General features: G+C 40.2%; 2 protein-coding genes across 5 annotated transcripts; both read right to left on the bottom strand.

The window, feature by feature from the left end:
- Nucleotides 1–353: 353 nt before the first annotated feature.
- Nucleotides 354–7,932, bottom strand: epb41l4a (erythrocyte membrane protein band 4.1 like 4A). The gene is made up of 21 exons (XM_059357694.1): nt 7,837–7,932; nt 7,613–7,717; nt 7,028–7,073; nt 6,740–6,818; nt 6,535–6,632; nt 6,359–6,440; nt 6,112–6,199; nt 5,902–5,990; nt 4,935–4,995; nt 4,655–4,746; nt 4,509–4,553; nt 4,258–4,328; nt 2,928–3,126; nt 2,602–2,667; nt 2,448–2,498; nt 1,978–2,067; nt 1,855–1,908; nt 1,733–1,768; nt 1,398–1,466; nt 839–919; nt 354–750 (listed from the first exon to the last, which is right to left on the bottom strand). The coding sequence occupies exons 1-21, from the start codon at nt 7,930–7,932 to the stop codon at nt 672–674; spliced, it is 1,677 nt and encodes a 558-aa protein (XP_059213677.1). The 3' UTR covers nt 354–671.
- A 2,026-nt stretch (nt 7,933–9,958) lies between these two features.
- fsd1l (fibronectin type III and SPRY domain containing 1-like) lies at nt 9,959–16,997 on the bottom strand. 4 transcript variants are annotated; one of them, XM_059358697.1, is made up of 13 exons: nt 16,818–16,995; nt 15,856–15,951; nt 15,623–15,754; nt 15,412–15,513; nt 15,236–15,258; nt 14,924–15,045; nt 14,386–14,607; nt 13,856–13,954; nt 13,654–13,780; nt 12,878–12,966; nt 11,239–11,493; nt 10,793–10,881; nt 9,959–10,639 (listed from the first exon to the last, which is right to left on the bottom strand). In XM_059358697.1, the coding sequence occupies exons 1-13, from the start codon at nt 16,830–16,832 to the stop codon at nt 10,538–10,540; spliced, it is 1,473 nt and encodes a 490-aa protein (XP_059214680.1). In that variant the 5' UTR covers nt 16,833–16,995; the 3' UTR covers nt 9,959–10,537. The 4 variants fall into 4 exon arrangements, with proteins under 4 accessions (XP_059214680.1, XP_059214678.1, XP_059214679.1 ...); XM_059358695.1 differs by having other exon boundaries at nt 13,654–13,954; nt 16,818–16,997; XM_059358696.1 differs by having other exon boundaries at nt 12,878–12,963; nt 13,654–13,954; nt 16,818–16,997.

Genomic DNA, 16,997 nt, shown 5'->3' with positions numbered 1-16,997 from the left:
GGAACAAATGGAGCCTCCTGATTGGCTGGCTGTCCTCTGAAGTTGGAAGAGTTGGAACAAATCCAGCTCTCCTATTGGCTACTAAATAGTTGGATTGTGTGATTGGCTCCTCTGCTGTTTGGAGTCTGCGCAGTGACACAGGAAGTGTTTCAGCTGCCGGTCCTCTCTATCTCAATACAACTTGAGAAAATTATGTTTTCAGGACAACACTGTGGTCTCATAAAAAACCTTCTTCAAGACAATCTGATGTTAGTGTGTAAATAATGGCCCATTTAGGAGAAAACAGAAGATAAAGAATGCCATGATTTAGGGCGGGGCTGCCTTTGATTGACAGGTCACGCGCATCCATGGCAACGCAGACTTTAAAAACAGCGTGAACTTGTTGTCGTTGTGTTTTCATCCGCTTGGTCTCAGAACTTTGAGCCTTTCACTGTGTTTCACTTCATGATAGTTTATTGGAACGTTTTGTTCAGTAAAATGTCTTGTTCAGTGTTTAGTTGTAACAGACTCAGAGGAGTCACTGCTCAGATTTCAGGTCACTAACCAACATTTAAACTAACATCCAGTTAATGCTGCAGCTGCAGTACAAACATATATAAAATGTGGTGCTTTAATACCTGGAGGGGATATTACTAAATTATAATGTGATAAAGAAAGACTCAAATGTTGCTTCAGGGACTCGTTGGTAATCCAAAGGAAGTGTTGGTTGCCTTGGTAACAGGAAGAGGAGGAAGCAGCTCCCCCTTTGACCTAAAAACAAACAACGTGATTGAAATAAAAGAGACCTGAGGACAGGTGATAATGATAATACAGGTGATAATCAGTGTTGGACACCTACCGGAGGTCTGAGGCCGACGCCCACACACGTTGGCTCCGCCTCCTCGGAGAACGGCGTGTGCTCATTGGCTGCCCCGAGATCCTGCAGCACAAAATAAAAGCTTTCTTTATGTCATCATGAACGAAACCAACTATATATTCTATTAGTATTCTATTATTATATATCTATTATTCTATTTCAAGTATTTAATCATCATTTCTGCAGTCCGATTCATTTTTATCACAAATTTTCTTATTTTACCAATTTATGGTGGAAATATCTTTATTTTGTAGAGGAAAATGTTTTTATACCAGATGAGAATTCAAAATGAAAAGACAGAATGTGATATAATGCAGGTAGGCTTTATATTATAATCTCTGCTGAGTGACTCACTAATTCACATCAACTCTGAACTCTTAATATTAATAACAGAGATACGGAAGGAGACGTCAGACCAACGGAAACTAATTCATTATCATTCATTTATATACTCTGGTCTTTAAAAGCTCATATTAGAGCAACAAACAGGAATTCATCCATTTATTAAAAAGAGTTCAGACAGGAAGAGGAGGATCCTTACCTCACCTCCTCGTACGGTATCTCCTCTGTCTGCCTGTCAATCAAACCATCAGGCTCCATCAGCTGCTTCCTGCACACACACACACACACACACACACACATACACACACAGACAAAGACACACAGACAAAGACATACACACATACAGACACACACACACAGACACACACACAGACACACACACATTATTATTCGATACAAATAAATAAGTGTGTGTCAACAGGTTGTGGACTCACTGGATGTTTGTGTGTCTGTGCGTGTGTGTGTGGACTCACTGGTAGTGTGTGTGTGTGTTTGTGTGTGTGTGTGTGTGTGTGTGTGTGTGTGTGGACTCACTGGATGTGTCTCCATGTCAGAGCGTCAGGACTGCGTCTGTGAGGAAGGGGTATATGAAGTTTCATATAGTAAAACTGATAGCATTAGCATTAGCGCTGATGTGCTAACAGTTGTTTACTCACGATCGAGTTCGGCGGCGGGAGGAGGAGTCTGGTCTCTGGTTGCCATGGCGATCCCTGGGTTAAAAACAGGAGTTAGAAAGGAAACAACCGAAGGAACGAGAAAGAGATAGCCACCTGTCTCACCGGTTCTTTTTCCTTCTTCTGCGGTGCTCGCTGTTCGAAGGTGTCTTCTGTGATTCGCTGCCGCTGCTCGTGTTGCCATGGAAACCAGACCTGGTGAAATAAATCATGTCAAACTTTTCCAAACTATTCCGAAACTTCCAAACTGAACTTTAACTTTCCAAACAACAATAACCTTAAAATTGTTGGACATTTCTTCTTTTTTTTATCTTTTTGTACCGCAGGGTGCACAATTTAGTTTTATAAAAAATAAAAATAGCTCCATAAACACTTCAGGAACAATTCAAACTGTGAACACAAAGACGAGATTCATTCATCGTTCGGCATGATGGGAAATGTGTTTTTCGCACAAATCTTGACGCAGATCAGAACAGATCAGATCAGATCAGATCAGATCAGATCAAATCAGATCAGATCAAAACAGATCAGATCAGAACAGAGGCTCAGAAGTTAAATTAAAACTTTTCACTCACTTCATCCTCTGCTCTCTGATTGGTCGATCACCATCCAGACTTCTGCTTCTCCTAAAACAAAAACAAACGTGTCACTCACTTATTCTCTCTCCTTTCCTCACTCATTTCCTTCTCTCTTTCTCTCTCTCTCTCTCTCTCTCTCTCTCTGTCTTACCTCTGAGGTCGCCCTCCAGCTTCTTCTTCTTTGGTGTTTGGAGGAAACTTTGGGTTAAAAAGGCCCCTGGAACCAAATTATATTCATAGTGTGATCAGATTATATTAAATGTTTGATATATTGTGTTTTATAAAGGTAGTAATCAGATTATTTTCCCTCAGTAATCAGATAACTGTTGAGGCTCGTTTAACTGCTAAAAACACTGAAGCCTATTTAAAATTCACATGAGAGTCAATAAGTCAAATCCACTTTCAAGAAACACTATCAGTTAATAGACCTCCATGATATAAGACTCAGTCTGACAGAGTGACATCATGTGTTGTTACCTCAGCGGGCCGCTGTTTTCCCATGGTGCACTGGGCTTCTGCTCTGCCTCGCCCTCTGACCTGCAGGGAGGAGCCAACTGATCACATGACCCCATGACATCACAAACCAGTCTCTCTGTTGGCTCAGTGTCTCTCCTCTGGACAGCAGGTGGCGCGCTCTGCACTGCCATTGGTCCACGACTGACCGCCGTCTGATTGGCTGGAGGAGAGGAGGTGGAGAAAACTACATCACAATAGTTTAGAAAGCAAAAAACTAACTTTTCTAAAAAGTTTTCATCAACAGGTAATGTTTTAGTGTCGACTCCAGGCAAAGGGACAAATAATAAAATAAAATATTTGATATGAATAAACCAATATTATGTAAAATGATAGTTTGACAATATCAACAAAAGCGATTCTGTGTTTGACTTTCACTTCATCTCCTTTCTTTCTGTTCAAAGACCTAAAGTTCTATTTCTCTTTCATGTATGATTAATAAATAAATATCAGAGCAAAGATCAAAGGCAATCAGAGCAGAGCAATCAACAGAATTAACTGCCACCAGAATGTGCCGGAACAGTGACAGCAGCCAGAGGTGGAAAGGACTGGAATTTCTGGCCTCAAACAGAAAGCATTTTTGGCAAAACCATAATACCTATCATTGATCCGACTTCACTTTAAGCGTCCTGAGTTCATCCTGAACGTCTACATATGTTTTTTGTGAAGAAAAATGAATAAAATAGCTTTGTAAGAGCGATCTGAAAAACTGTTAAACATGCTTTTCTACAGAAATCTTCCTGCGTTTTTAATATGGGAGCCAATGAGGCTGTTGGTGCGTGTTGGTGGATCATCTGTGCGTCCTACGCCCAAACTATAACTCTGACAGCTTTACCAGAGGATTGTGAGCGAGAAGACAAATTTTCCTATGTTTCTATGTATAAATTATTTATGTAGAGTGGAATTTGCGGCCTGGAGCGCAGTTTTCAAATTTATTTTTTGAAAAAATTTTCTCTCCCTCTACACTCTGGCAATGCTGTCGGCTGTCCCATTCATTTCAATGCAAAATTTTGGCCAGTTTTTCACAACGTTAGTCGCAAAAAATTCATATTCCGTAGAGAAAAGTAATAGCACACCGATCCCGATCAAACCGCACGTTTTGATATATAATTTGTCTAGTAGCGAGACGAAATTGTGTCCGGAAGAGGAAGAAGAAGAAATCCACAGTATAACAGTAGTCTGGTCCCTACAACTATTGCTGTAGGGGCCAGTGCTCAGTGCGATTGCCCCGTGGCCCTGATAATGATGATGATAATAATAATGATAATAATAATAATAATAAAAGTGCTCATACTGTGCGGTGTTGTTGTTTTGTTTCCCAGGTGGTCGACATTCAGCCGAGTCACAGTGGGCGAATGAGCAATACTACACATGGCAGAGAGAGAGATTATTATTAATAGTCATTCATTAATCCTGAAGTCATTTTAAGGATCAGTTATTGACTTGTTTGCTTTATAAATAATACATAATAAGAATAACATTTATTTCAAAATACAATAAAAAGGATAAAATTAAAATATTTAGGAAATAAAAAGAATAACTTACCTGTTGTGTTTCAGTTTGTATGTTAATGGATTCGACGCTGGCATCCTGGACACAGAAAGACCTGCTCAGTTTGTGTGTGTGTGTGTGTGTGTGTTTTGTGTGTGTGTGTGTGTGTGTGTGTGTGTGTGTGTGTGTGTGTGTGTTACCTGTAAAAGGTGTGGTGTTCAACACAACATCTCCACAGACGTTTACAGTCTGATCGATGCAATGTTTGAAAGAAGAACGATGTCTCACAACCCTAAAACACACACACACACACACACACACACACACACATACACACACACACTCACACACACACACACACACACACACACACACACACACACTAATTGTTTATTATTAAGTTTCATGAAATATGAAATATCTGTCTTTGATGTTTGTGATTATGTGAGCATCAGCATTAGCATTAGGAGGAGAACTTACATGTTTTCTGGTTCGGAGCTCGAAGGTTTTTTCTTTGAAGTGAAGTTTGATGATTCTCTGCCTGAAAACATCACATGATCAGAGTGAAACACATTAATGTTGTTCACTTTTATTCAAACATTTTCTTACTTTGTTTATATTCATTCAAACATTTGTGTTTAATAAATCTGTACAATGACTAATATTTCTATTCATTTATATTTACAATGTTTTTAAATATGTTTATTTAAGTATTATTCAAACATTGATTCATGTTTATTAGTTAGTGATGTCTCACTCATAACAGAGAGGACTGAACAGTTAGTGACGTCTCACTCTTTACAGAGAGGACTGAACAGTTAGTGACGTCTCACTCTTTACAGAGAGGACTGAACAGTTAGTGACGTCTCACTCCTTACAGAGAGGACTGAACAGTTAGTGAGGTCTCACTCTTAACAGAGAGGACTGAACAGTTAGTGATGTCTCACTCTTTACAGAGAGGACTGAACAGTTAGTGACTTCTCACTCTTAACAGAGAGGACTGAACAGTTAGTGACGTCTCACTCTTTACAGAGAGGACTGAACAGTTAGTGATGTCTCACTCTTAACAGATAGGACTGAACAGTTGGTGATGTCTCACTCCTTACAGAGAGGACTGAACAGTTAGTGATGTCTCACTCTTAACAGAGAGGACTGAACAGTTAGTGATGTCTCACTCCTTACAGAGAGGACTGAACAGTTAGTGACGTCTCACTCTTTACAGAGCGGACTGAACAGTTAGTGAGGTCTCACTCCTTACAGAGAGGACTGAACAGTTAGTGACGTCTCACTCCTTACAGAGAGGACTGAACAGTTAGTGACGTCTCACTCCTTACAGAGAGGACTGAACAGTTAGTGACGTCTCACTCTTTACAGAGAGGACTGAACAGATAGTGACGTCTCACTCCTTACAGAAAGGACTTAACACTTAGTGACGTCTCACTCTTACCAGAAATATTTTCCAACCAGCTCCTTGTTGTTGTAGATGACCACGCCCACTGGAGTCGGACCCAGGAAGTACTCTTTTTGGTTCTCACCCTGATCAATAATAAGCAATAAAACAGATCAATAACCACCAACTCATTGTGACTTGTTTTAAGTATCAGCTTGTCAGCCAGTTAGTAGTGATCAGGTATTGATCAGTAATCAATTATCTTACGTAGACAGTGAACAGAGAGACTCCAAACATCTGCAGAGAGCTGCAGAGAGACAGGAAGAGACGCTGAGCCTGAGGACGAGAGACCCCACTGGAGGGACAGACAGACAGACAGACAGACAGACAGACAGACAGACAGACAGACAGACAGACAGACAGACAGACAGGCAGACGAGTTTTAACAGGTGAAGGTAAACCAACAAACTGAAGCTGAAGTATGATGATGAAATAGAAATTGAATTATTTCTACCTGAGACTTTTGTAGATGTGTTGAATTTCCTGGTTCTCCTCCACGCCTGACGGCTCCACCTCACTGGAATCATCGTGCTCCGCTGGGAGGAGATAAAAACAGAAAGGTCTGCCTAACTTGGAACAAGTTAAAAATATTATATACAATATAATATTTGACTCTAAGTGTTTGGTCACCCTGCAGCATCAGGGCGAGGAGGCGTGGCCTGAGGTGGGCGGGGCACGGTAGACGACCTCGCCGCACGTCCTGACGAAGCTGCAGGTAAAACTGAAACCTGACACAAGAATTAATTTCATTAATTTAAAATTAAACTATATAATATTATGATTAATAATAATAACACTGACTTTATTATTTTGACTGATATATTTTTAGTACTACCGTGTGGTTTCCTCCTGCAGGGCAGACGGATCCTTGGCATAAAACTTCACTCCAAAGTAGAAAATGTACGGTGGCCCGACTGTGACAAAGATAATTTGATCATTTAGCACATTAAAATATCTTTTATAGGAAATTGCATCAATTTGAAGACAATTTTTTTTAATGTTTTGGTTATTCTGATAAAACTCACATAATAATTGAAATATTGACAAATTAATTTTAAGAATTAGAAATATCAAATATAAACATAGAATGTCAGTTTTCTTTGTTTTTTATGGTGAAACTCACTGAGGTCTCTGTGTTGTGAGAGAGTTTTTAATGGATCCAGCCAGTGCTGAAAAAAACACAAACACATTAAACTGACATGATGTCTCATAGATCCCAGTGCAGCCATGTGACCCCACACCCATCTGTTTTCTTACCATCTGTTTGTTTGTTTGTTTGTTTTCTCACCATCTGATATTTGTTTGTTTGTTTGTTTTCTCACCATCTGCTGTTTGTTTGTTTGTTTGTTTGTTTTCTCACCATCTGTTTGTTTGTTTTCTCACCATCTGCTGTTTGTGTTTGTTTTCTCCCCGCCAGCTGTTTGTTTGTTTGTTTGTTTTCTCAATGTCTGTTTGTTTGTTTGTTTTCTCACCGTCTGCTGTTTGTTTGTTTTCTCACCGTCTGCTGTCTGTTTGTTTGTTTTCTCACCGTCTGCTGTTTGTTTGTTTTCTCACCGTCTGCTGTCTGTTTGTTTGTTTTCTCACCGTCTGCTGTTTGTTTGTTTGTTTTCTCACCGTCTGCTGTTTGTTTGTTTGTTTGTTTTCTCACCGTCTGCTGTTTGTTTGTTTGTTTTCTCACCGTCTGCTGTTTGTTTGTTTGTTTTCTCACCGTCTGCTGTTTGTTGTCACAGAATCTTAAACCGAAGAACTCGACTTGTTCGAGGTTCAGGAGAGAAAAGACGCGCTGCAGGACGGCCGCTGCCTTCGACGATTTCTGAGGATAAAAACAGATTTTCTTCATCTTCAGAGAAAACAGGAAAGACAAAATAAAACAAAATAATAAAAGGAGAAAAAAGGACGGAAAAAGTAACATGAAACAGGAAGTGGCGTCACCTTGATGCCTTGCTCGCTCGTCAGTGTCATCTTCCTCTCGTCCAATAGGAGAACTTCTCCATAAAATTCCTCCCAGTTGCCGCGGAAACACGCCATCGTTACTAAACACAAAAGTTCCAATCTTTTTTCAAACCATCTGAGCTGATTTAAACAAAATAACAATTATTCTAAGAGCAGTTTTTTTATATAACAGATAACGATGAAACATTTACATTTTTTGTCATTCTTGGTTTTAAAAGTAAAATAATTTCTACACAATAGTATTATTAAAATATTTATTATTATCAATGTTTTATTATTTTTAGGGCCTGAGCAGGTAACGACCTGCGAGGTCCCTATTGTTTTTCTAATGATTATTTATTTTTCTTGGTCCCAAATGATCGCATTTTTCACTGCCTGAATGTACCCCAAAACTCACTAAACTTTAAATTTAAGTCACACATGGCGAAAATGTTCTAAATAAATAATCGAAAATAATCTACTGTCATCCTGAATTTTCACCACTAGGTGCCATTATAATAAAAAAAAGTGCGTTTTGGCAAATAACTCCCATATACTTTATCGCCCAATCAAAAACCTTATATCCACGTGTTACCTAAATTGTGCTGAATCTTGTGATATAGGCCACGCCCATTTTCGCCTACCGTTTTTTTCACAACAAAGAGCTAATTAAGGTCTTTGATCATAATAAAAAAATGTATTCACACTAATATATTAATTATTATATTATTATAATTAGCCCTGGGCAGTGTCTGCAGGTACAAACTCAGTGAACCACAAATATGTAGGTTAATGTTGATTAAAAAAAAAGATTAATATTATTAATATTACTATTATTAATACTGAACAATGTCACACAATCTACCTCAAAATATGAGAGAAGAAGACGGCAGCGTTTCCTCCTGAGGACCAACTTCTCTCTGTACTCTGTTGTGCTGTTGCCATGGAGACACCCTCCTGGGCTTCCTGTGTGGGAGGAGCCAAAGGTGAGACTACGGCCCCCGTCTGCCTGAATCCACCAGAGGAGTGGATCACCTGCTCCATGTGACGGAGCAGGCTTTTTTTTCTTTTTTTTTTTTTTTGTAACTTTATTAAAGCAACATTGTGCAATACAAGCAAAACGCCGTCAGGGAGTTTCAACAATACAGAGACAAGCTTTCATACAAAAACATTGTAAAGTGTACATACATTCAAAGTTTTTATAGCTTTCATGTTGGTAGATTTCTTAATAGACTTAATATTGTTTGGTTTCATTTTCAAAGACAAGAAAGAGAGGTTTTTGATTAACGTAACAACATTTATGGATGTGCCATTTGGCTAAGTGTATCCTGAGATTGATGATATAGTATTGTTTTTCTTTTGCAAAAGGAAAGTCAGTGAAACCAAACAGTTTATGTTCAAAGCACAAGGACAAATGAGGTTCAATCGAAAAAGAAATCAGGTTATAAATATCTCCCCATAATTTAGTTTAGAAAGCTCATGAAATTTGTTAATGTCTGATTTAGGAAATAGTTGGATAATGTAATTTCTGTTTGATCGTATTGGGAATTTTTTTTTGTTAAGGTGAGTACGCATGGCTATGTTTGAACTACCTCTAGCCAGGAAGTCAAGGCCATAGAAATTAAGTGCAGGAAGATTTATCACACCAGGGTGTGTATCTATGTTTTGGACTTTAGCCTTCTGACTGCTTCAGGGATCCCTTTAATTACTTTATTAAACTGGGCTTGTGTGTAGGTTAAATCATATTTTAAGCAAAAATATGTGTAAGAGATTTGCCATTGCTCGTCACATCCATATTGTGGTTTGGTGAAGAGTAAAATTGTGTGTGAACATGAGTTTCCAACTCACAAGTTCGGGTGTATGGAAATTTTGTTTTCTTTTTTGCTTTGTACTTGTATATAGAGCATTTTTGCTTCATTTATTTATTTTGGTTTGTACATATTGGCACTATCTGCACCTGGTGAGCAGGAGGATAAAAACTTAGAACATAGTTTTTGATTTTTGAATAAGTGACAAGGTTAGAAGAACACACCTGTTCCACTGACTGACCTGTGACCTGTGGATGTTAAATCTCACTCACACAAGATTAAACGTGTCTGAAGTCACAAACAAACAAACAAACAAACAAACAAACAATCACTTTGTTGTTTTTATTGACTCATCAGCTCTTCTGATTTATACAAATAACATTATAAATCCATAAAACATTTTTTTATTCTTTGTATTTTCACAGTAAAGCTCTGTCTTTGGGCTCAACATGACAGGAAGTTCTATTCTCACCAACAAAATAAATGACACCACAATATCTATTGAGGACTTTCACAATAAGAGTCTTTCAAAGAAATAAATCACAGTATTTTCTGAATTTAAGAATAAATTATGTCTTCTTACAGCATCTAAGTAAAAGTCTACAGTCTCATATCTGTTTCCTGATAAAAGTCAAAGTAAAAGCTCACAGACAACATGAGTAGCCTTCAAAATAAAAGTATGGCTTAAGTTCCAAGCTTTTAATATTTATAAATATTATTACGACTATTTTAATAATAAATTAGCAGTCAATAATCAATAACTATCACATAATCAATCTGAAATATGTGTGTAAAGTGTAATATTTCTATATGCAAAATAATATTAAAATCAATAAATACAAATAAATTAAATTCATAAATTAATGATAATTATCAAAATAAAAGCAGCTGATCTACTGAGACAGGCTGCTGAGGCTTCGATTGGTCGACAGGAAATTACCCATGAAGCTCGGCACCTGCAGGCCCGTCGTTATGGCAATACCACCGCACCACACCTGTGACACAATGATACTACAGTTACTACAGTTTTACTGCAGTTATTACAGTTTTTCTACAGTTACTACAGTTTTACTGCAGTTATTACAGTTTTACTGCAGTGTGTACAGTTTTACTGCAGTTATTACAGTTTTACTGCAGTGTGTACTCACAGTGAAGGCGGGGACAAGCGGCTGACTGAACTTTGTTTTGAAGGAGTGAAGAAGATGAAGACGATCAACGTCGATGAACGATAAATCACCTGAAAAACACAAACGGAGCTGTTGTTTACAGTTGTTTACAGAGCAGTTGTTTGCAGAGCAGATCTCGTGACTCAGATGTCCTCCACATGTAATCAAACTGCTCTCAACAGCTTTCCTTCATATGTCACAACCAGCTGGAACTGAAACACCTGACGAGCTCCGCCCACAGACCAACAGGTAGAGGACTATAAACTCTCTGGCTCCGCCCACAGGTGAGATATTGAATATAATAATAATAATTATCATCTCCCCTCGTATTCAGAACAGGTTAGTTGTCAGAGATCTCAAACTGTAAACACAAAGTTCAGATATGAAACATGTTAAATGCAGCATCAAGGGTTTGGTTCAGCCGATACCGTTGTCGTAGTCACAGTAGATTCCGATTCGCTGAGGCAGCGGCCAATCTAGCGCCTTCGCTCGGTTGTTGTGCTTGGCAGCGAGCGTGCTCTGCAGCCATTGGCTGGCATGGAGACACCATGAACCAGCACTTTTCCCTAATTGGTCGAATCGTCCCAGGCTGGCTCGATAGACCACGCCCACACTGAATGACTTCCAATCAGGGAGGGGGCGGAGCTCCCAGTAGTGACAGCCGCCAATCATATCCTGGTCACCTAGGAAACCAAAGAAAAGTTTATTGAAACAAAAAAGCCAGAAGAAACTGAAGCGACCTTCAAAATAAAAGCACCCAAACTAAAATTAAAATTAAGACTTTAAAAATGAAAACAAACAACAATTATTACTAAATGAATATTAATTTCTTAAACGATATATTTTATATTAAACATCTGTATAAGTGTGTTTAAATGTTTTTTTCATCCGCTTTTTCGGGGCCGGGTCGCAGGGTCAGCCGGTAGAGCAAAGTATTCCAGATGTCCCTCTGCCAGCCAGCATCCAGCTCCTCCTGGACCCCGAGCCGTCCCTAGGCCTGGTTCATCCTCTAACGGGAGGATCCAGATCAGATGTCTGAACCTCCTCAGCTGGCTCCTTTAGAGGCAAAGGAGCAGTGGATCTACTCTGAGCTCCCTCCTCCTGTCTGAGTTCCTCCTCCTGAGGCTGAGCCCAGCCACCCTACGGAGGAAACTTCAGCCGTTTGTATCAGTAATCTCATTGTTTTGGTCACTTCCCAAAGCTCAGGACCAGAGGTGAGGGTTGGAACGTAGATGAAGCGGTAAATCGAGAACCTTGCCTACCGGCTCAGCTCCTTCTACACCACGACACCACTGCTCCTTGAGATCCTGACAAGGAATCGGAGACAAGGGGCAACCCTGGCAGAGACCAACACCCACTGGGAACGTGTTTGACGTTGTGCCGAGTATGCAGACACAGCTCTCACTTTGGTTATACAGGAACCAGATAACTACCTCAGGACTAACCGAGGGACAGGGTCAAAACCTCCTCCAAGTCAACTAAACACTGGATGAGACGCTCCCAGAACCCTGCAGAAGTCTGTCAGGGTAAAGAGCTGCTCCGTTGCTCCACGGCCAGGACGGAAGCCACATTGTCCTCCTGAATCTGAGGTTGGACAGTCAGTCAGAGCCTCCTCTCCAGCAGAAGTAGACTTTCCCAGAGGCTGAGCAGTGTGAGTCCTCTGTAACTGGAACTCAGCCTCCGGTCCCTCTCCTCCTGCCAGAGAGAGTCCAACTCCTCTACAAGAGTTTGTTTCCAGAGTGGATGTGTGAAGGAAACCCAACTATCTCTAGCCGGTAATGCTCCTCCTCCTGCACCAGCTCAGGCTCCTTCCCCGCCAGCGAGGTAATGTTCCACATTCCTAGAGCTTGTCGCTGCAGCCGGGGTCAGAGCGCCCAGGGACCCGCCCAGGACCGGGAGCCACCCGCTCACAGTGACCCGACCCCTACACCAAGCCTGCACGTGGTTGTTTGATGTATAAAAAACCCCCTTTCTTTCATATTTTTTAAAAAAAAACTATGTGTAACGTTGATCAACATTAGCTGTAATAAATGTACAAAGTACTATTTGAGTAGTACTGTGAAGTACCCAGTACTGTGTACGACTCCCCGGCGAATCGCTCGCGTCCTGATCGATTTCCTGCCGTCTTATTGGGCGAAGGCGTGGCGCTCCTGCTGCTGAGGAAATAAAAACAAAGTGTTGAAGGAAAAGAAAGGTGAAACTCCCAAAGAAGAAAAAAGGAACAACGAGGAGGTGAAACAGCCGATGGGGCGCGATGATGCACAAAGGTGGAAAAATGTGAACGGAAATACACAAAATATAACTTATCATTATGATTATAATAAATCAAGATTATCTGCATTAAAACCAATTTAAGCAAACACAGTTTTACTTTCTGAAAAGCAACATTTTAGATTTTTAATTTAAAACCACGATTATTTATTCGATGAGCCTGTTTGAAGCCACAAACAGCAACAAAAAACAAAACAAAGAAGCGCTGATGTGATGTCAGCAGTGATGTCAGCAGTAATGTCAGAAATGGTGGATGAACTGGTGACACCGTAGTTGCTAGGCAACCAGTCAGCGATGACAATTTCTACCTGAGTGTCGAAGAGACGAAGTATGGAGACTGCAGAGGAACAAAAAGGTCAAAGAGACAGACTGCAGCAGACTGCGGTCCATCAATCCATCAATCAATTAATCAATCAACCAATTAATCAATCAATCGATCAATTGATCAATAAATCGATCAATCCATCAATCAATTAAGCCATCAATCAATCAGTCAATAAATTCATAGATTAATTAATCAATTTAAACAATTTTGTGCTGTCATCAGCGACGTCATCAGTGACACATTTCACCTTTTGTTCTCTTTCCCTCTCAGTCGGGGGTCGTGACCTTTGACCCCCTGCGGCTCCCAGGTGACCGAGTTGCCGCACACCTTCAGCTCAGCGTGTGCCGTGACGGCGTCAAAGCCGAAGTTGAATGCTGCAAACACCACAGAAGAATAAGTTATACTCTGTAAACACACAGAAGAAGAAGAGTTTTGTAGTCCGTGTTCACCTTTGGTTTCCATGATGACAGGCTCAGAGAACTCGCCGGGGGCCATTTTGTTTCTGGCTCGGACTCGAATGACGACGAAACCAGAATCAAACTTCAGACCTGAATTATAAACAAAACTATTAATAACATTAATCATGTTCTGTAAATAAAAAAATACTGGGTCATCGGAGGTCAAAGGTCAGAGGTCGGGTCATGGAGACCCAGGAGAACTGATCCGGTTCACCTTTTTCAGTTTTTCTATCCAGTGTACATGTGTTTTGTGGATTTGGAGAAGACTTGAGAGGAGTTTGGGGTACCAGGGTTGTTTATAAGATCTGTGTGAGTGATAGCCGTGTCCGGACCCTCAGGTTCTCAGTCAGGATTGTCCCTGGTCTCTGAACCTGTTTGGAGTTTTTATGGACAGGATCTTAAGGAGCAGCGGGAGGCAAACCTGACCTGAGCCGTGACCTCTGACTGAGCTGTGACCTCTGACCTCTGACTGAGCTGTGACCTCTGACCTCTGACCTGAGCTGTGACCTCTGACCTCTGACCTGAGATGGTGGCCTGTGTCTCTCTGATGTTGTGGATTTTTTCCCAGAATGCCTCTGGTGCAGCGTGCAGCGAGCTGTCGCGGTTTGTTTTCCGGTATTCGAGGTCGTAACTTTCGTTTCGGACGCCATCACCGTCGGCCTCACCGGACGGTCGCCAGACGACCGTGATGGCGTTGTCACGGACGATGCAGCAGGACTCGTCGATCTCTGGAGCTTCAGGGACTGAAAAAAAACAAAAAAACATACACATAAAGTAAATTATGAGATGTTTAATCATCTTCAGTTGCCATGACTGAGATGATTCAGGAAGAAAAATATTAAAAAGCACAAAAACTGTGAAACAAATGTATTTTTTTTACAATTTATTAATTTATTTATAATAGATTTGTTTTCTTAATAAAGATTAAAGTTCATGTTTTTATGTTATGGGACTGCTTTTATTGATATTACTGCAGTAAATTTACAGTTTATTGACAGTAATTTTAACACTTAAGAGGAAATCTTTTTAATGTTTTTAAACACTGAAGAGGTGTCTCACCTGGCAGGAAGTGAAGCTGCTGAAGCCCCGCCTTCTCAGCACTGAAGTCGACGGTGAACTGCGACATTGTCTCTGTGACGACCGGACGCGTTGTCAGGCGGAACGCCGGAGCCATGGTTACCCTGGCAACAGCAACGGTTCAGTTATGATTCTGAACTGTGATTGGTTCGAACTGAAGAACTAAAACTACTAACTAAAATAAAACATATCAAACATTAAATAAACAATTTAGATGAAAAAAATATAATGTTCATATAAAGTTTTATAATTAATATTATTTTTGTCTATATCATATTTAAACATTGAACAAACCTTTCTTTGATTTGTTTTGCAGCCTGAAAACCAAACACAGATCAAATAAACTTTAAATATTTAGATAAAAATTGAATTTCCAATAAAATAGTGTATTCATGTTTGTTCGTCTTGGTATTAATTTAGTCATGATATTGAGGAAATTGATGAATTGGAAAAGTGTTTTCATCTCATACCTTTAGGAATTCTTCTTCGTCAGTGATTGTCAGTGTCTGATTGGCGAACTCGAGAAGTTCCTCAGACGACAGCAGAGCGAACTTCCCCTCCGACAGTTGCTTCTGATCAGAGGAAAATGTTTTGGTTTTTTTTCATGTGAGAAAACGTAGGAATTCTTTATAAAGGATGTTAGAAACAGATCACTGAAAATAAATAAGTTATTTTCTGCACCTGGAGCTCCGCCTCCTTCCTCTGCTTCTCTTCCTGGATGACATCACGGAGCCACGCCCCCCGTTGCTCGAGGGCGGAGCTTAACTCTTCAAGCTCCGCCTCCAACTCTGACATCACCTTACATGACTCCTCCTGATTGGAAGGAAAAGTTAATTAATTTAGTTTTTTTTACTCTAATTTCCCCCCTCTCTAAACCCCTGCCCCTACTCCCTCTCAGCCAATCAGCTGCTGACCTGCAGTCCTGTCAGGGTGTTGTCGACGGTTTCCAGGAAGGTTTGGAGCTCTTCATTCTTATTGGCTAAGGTGCTTATGATCCGGCACAGAGCTTCCTGTTTCACAATAAAATGACATTTCAACACTCGTTTTTTTACAGCAAAACAAAGTAAAGTCTGAAAAACACAATAAAACACAAAAACACACAGTAAAACACAGTAAAAGAGTAAAACACAGTAAAACTCAGTAAAACGAAAGTTACATATGTAACTAGAAAATTCTGAAAGGGCCACAGGGGCTACTGCCGGTGTCTGTACACTATGATGAGATTCTTCAGAGATTTCAATTTATACTCGGAATGTTATAATGAGGTACTTGCAGCAGTAGTATTAGAGGTACTGTCAGTAGTATTAAAGGTACTTGCAGCAGTAGTATAAGAGGTACTTGCAGTAGTATTAGAGGTACTCTCAGTAATATTAGAGGTACTTGCAGCCGTAGTATTAGAGGTACTAACAGCAGTATTACTAGAGGTACTCGCAGTAGTATTGGAGGTACTAACAGCAGTAGTATTAGAAGTACTCTCAGTAGTATTAGAGGTACTGACAGCAGCAGTATTAGAGGTACTCTCAGTAGTATTATAGGTACTGACAGTAGCAGTATTAGGGGTACTCTCTGTAGTATTATAGGCACTAACAGCAGCAGTATTAGAGGTACTCTTAGTAGTATTATAGGTACTAACAGCAGCAGTATTAGAGGTACTCTCAGTAGTATTATAGGTCCTGACAGCTGTCCATTCACAGTAAAGCTCGCTCCACCAGAGTCTTATCTTAAATCCTCATTCAAAGCGAAGCTGACTCGACCGGAAAAAGAGAAAGCTGCTAGCTGTTAGCCTTTAGCCTCTCTCTCTCCGCTATGTGTTGTCTATGTCTCTCGACCTCAGCTCACTGATCATGTTACTGATCACCGATCGATCAGATTTTACCTTCTGAGTGTCCATCAGCTGACGGCACCGTCTGACGCTCTGACAAGAAGTGACGTCACACACATCGCCCGCCTGACTTCCTGTCTGGACTGTCTAAATAAGAGTCTGAAGCTGTCTGGAAGGTTATTATGGGATGCTTGTTATAAACCAACTTTAATGTTGTATTTGTAATGCAACCCG

Source organism: Centropristis striata, chromosome 19 (genome assembly GCF_030273125.1).
Source record: "Centropristis striata isolate RG_2023a ecotype Rhode Island chromosome 19, C.striata_1.0, whole genome shotgun sequence".
Lineage (NCBI taxonomy): Eukaryota > Metazoa > Chordata > Actinopteri > Perciformes > Serranidae > Centropristis > Centropristis striata.
This window is presented reverse-complemented; position numbering and strand designations above follow the sequence as displayed.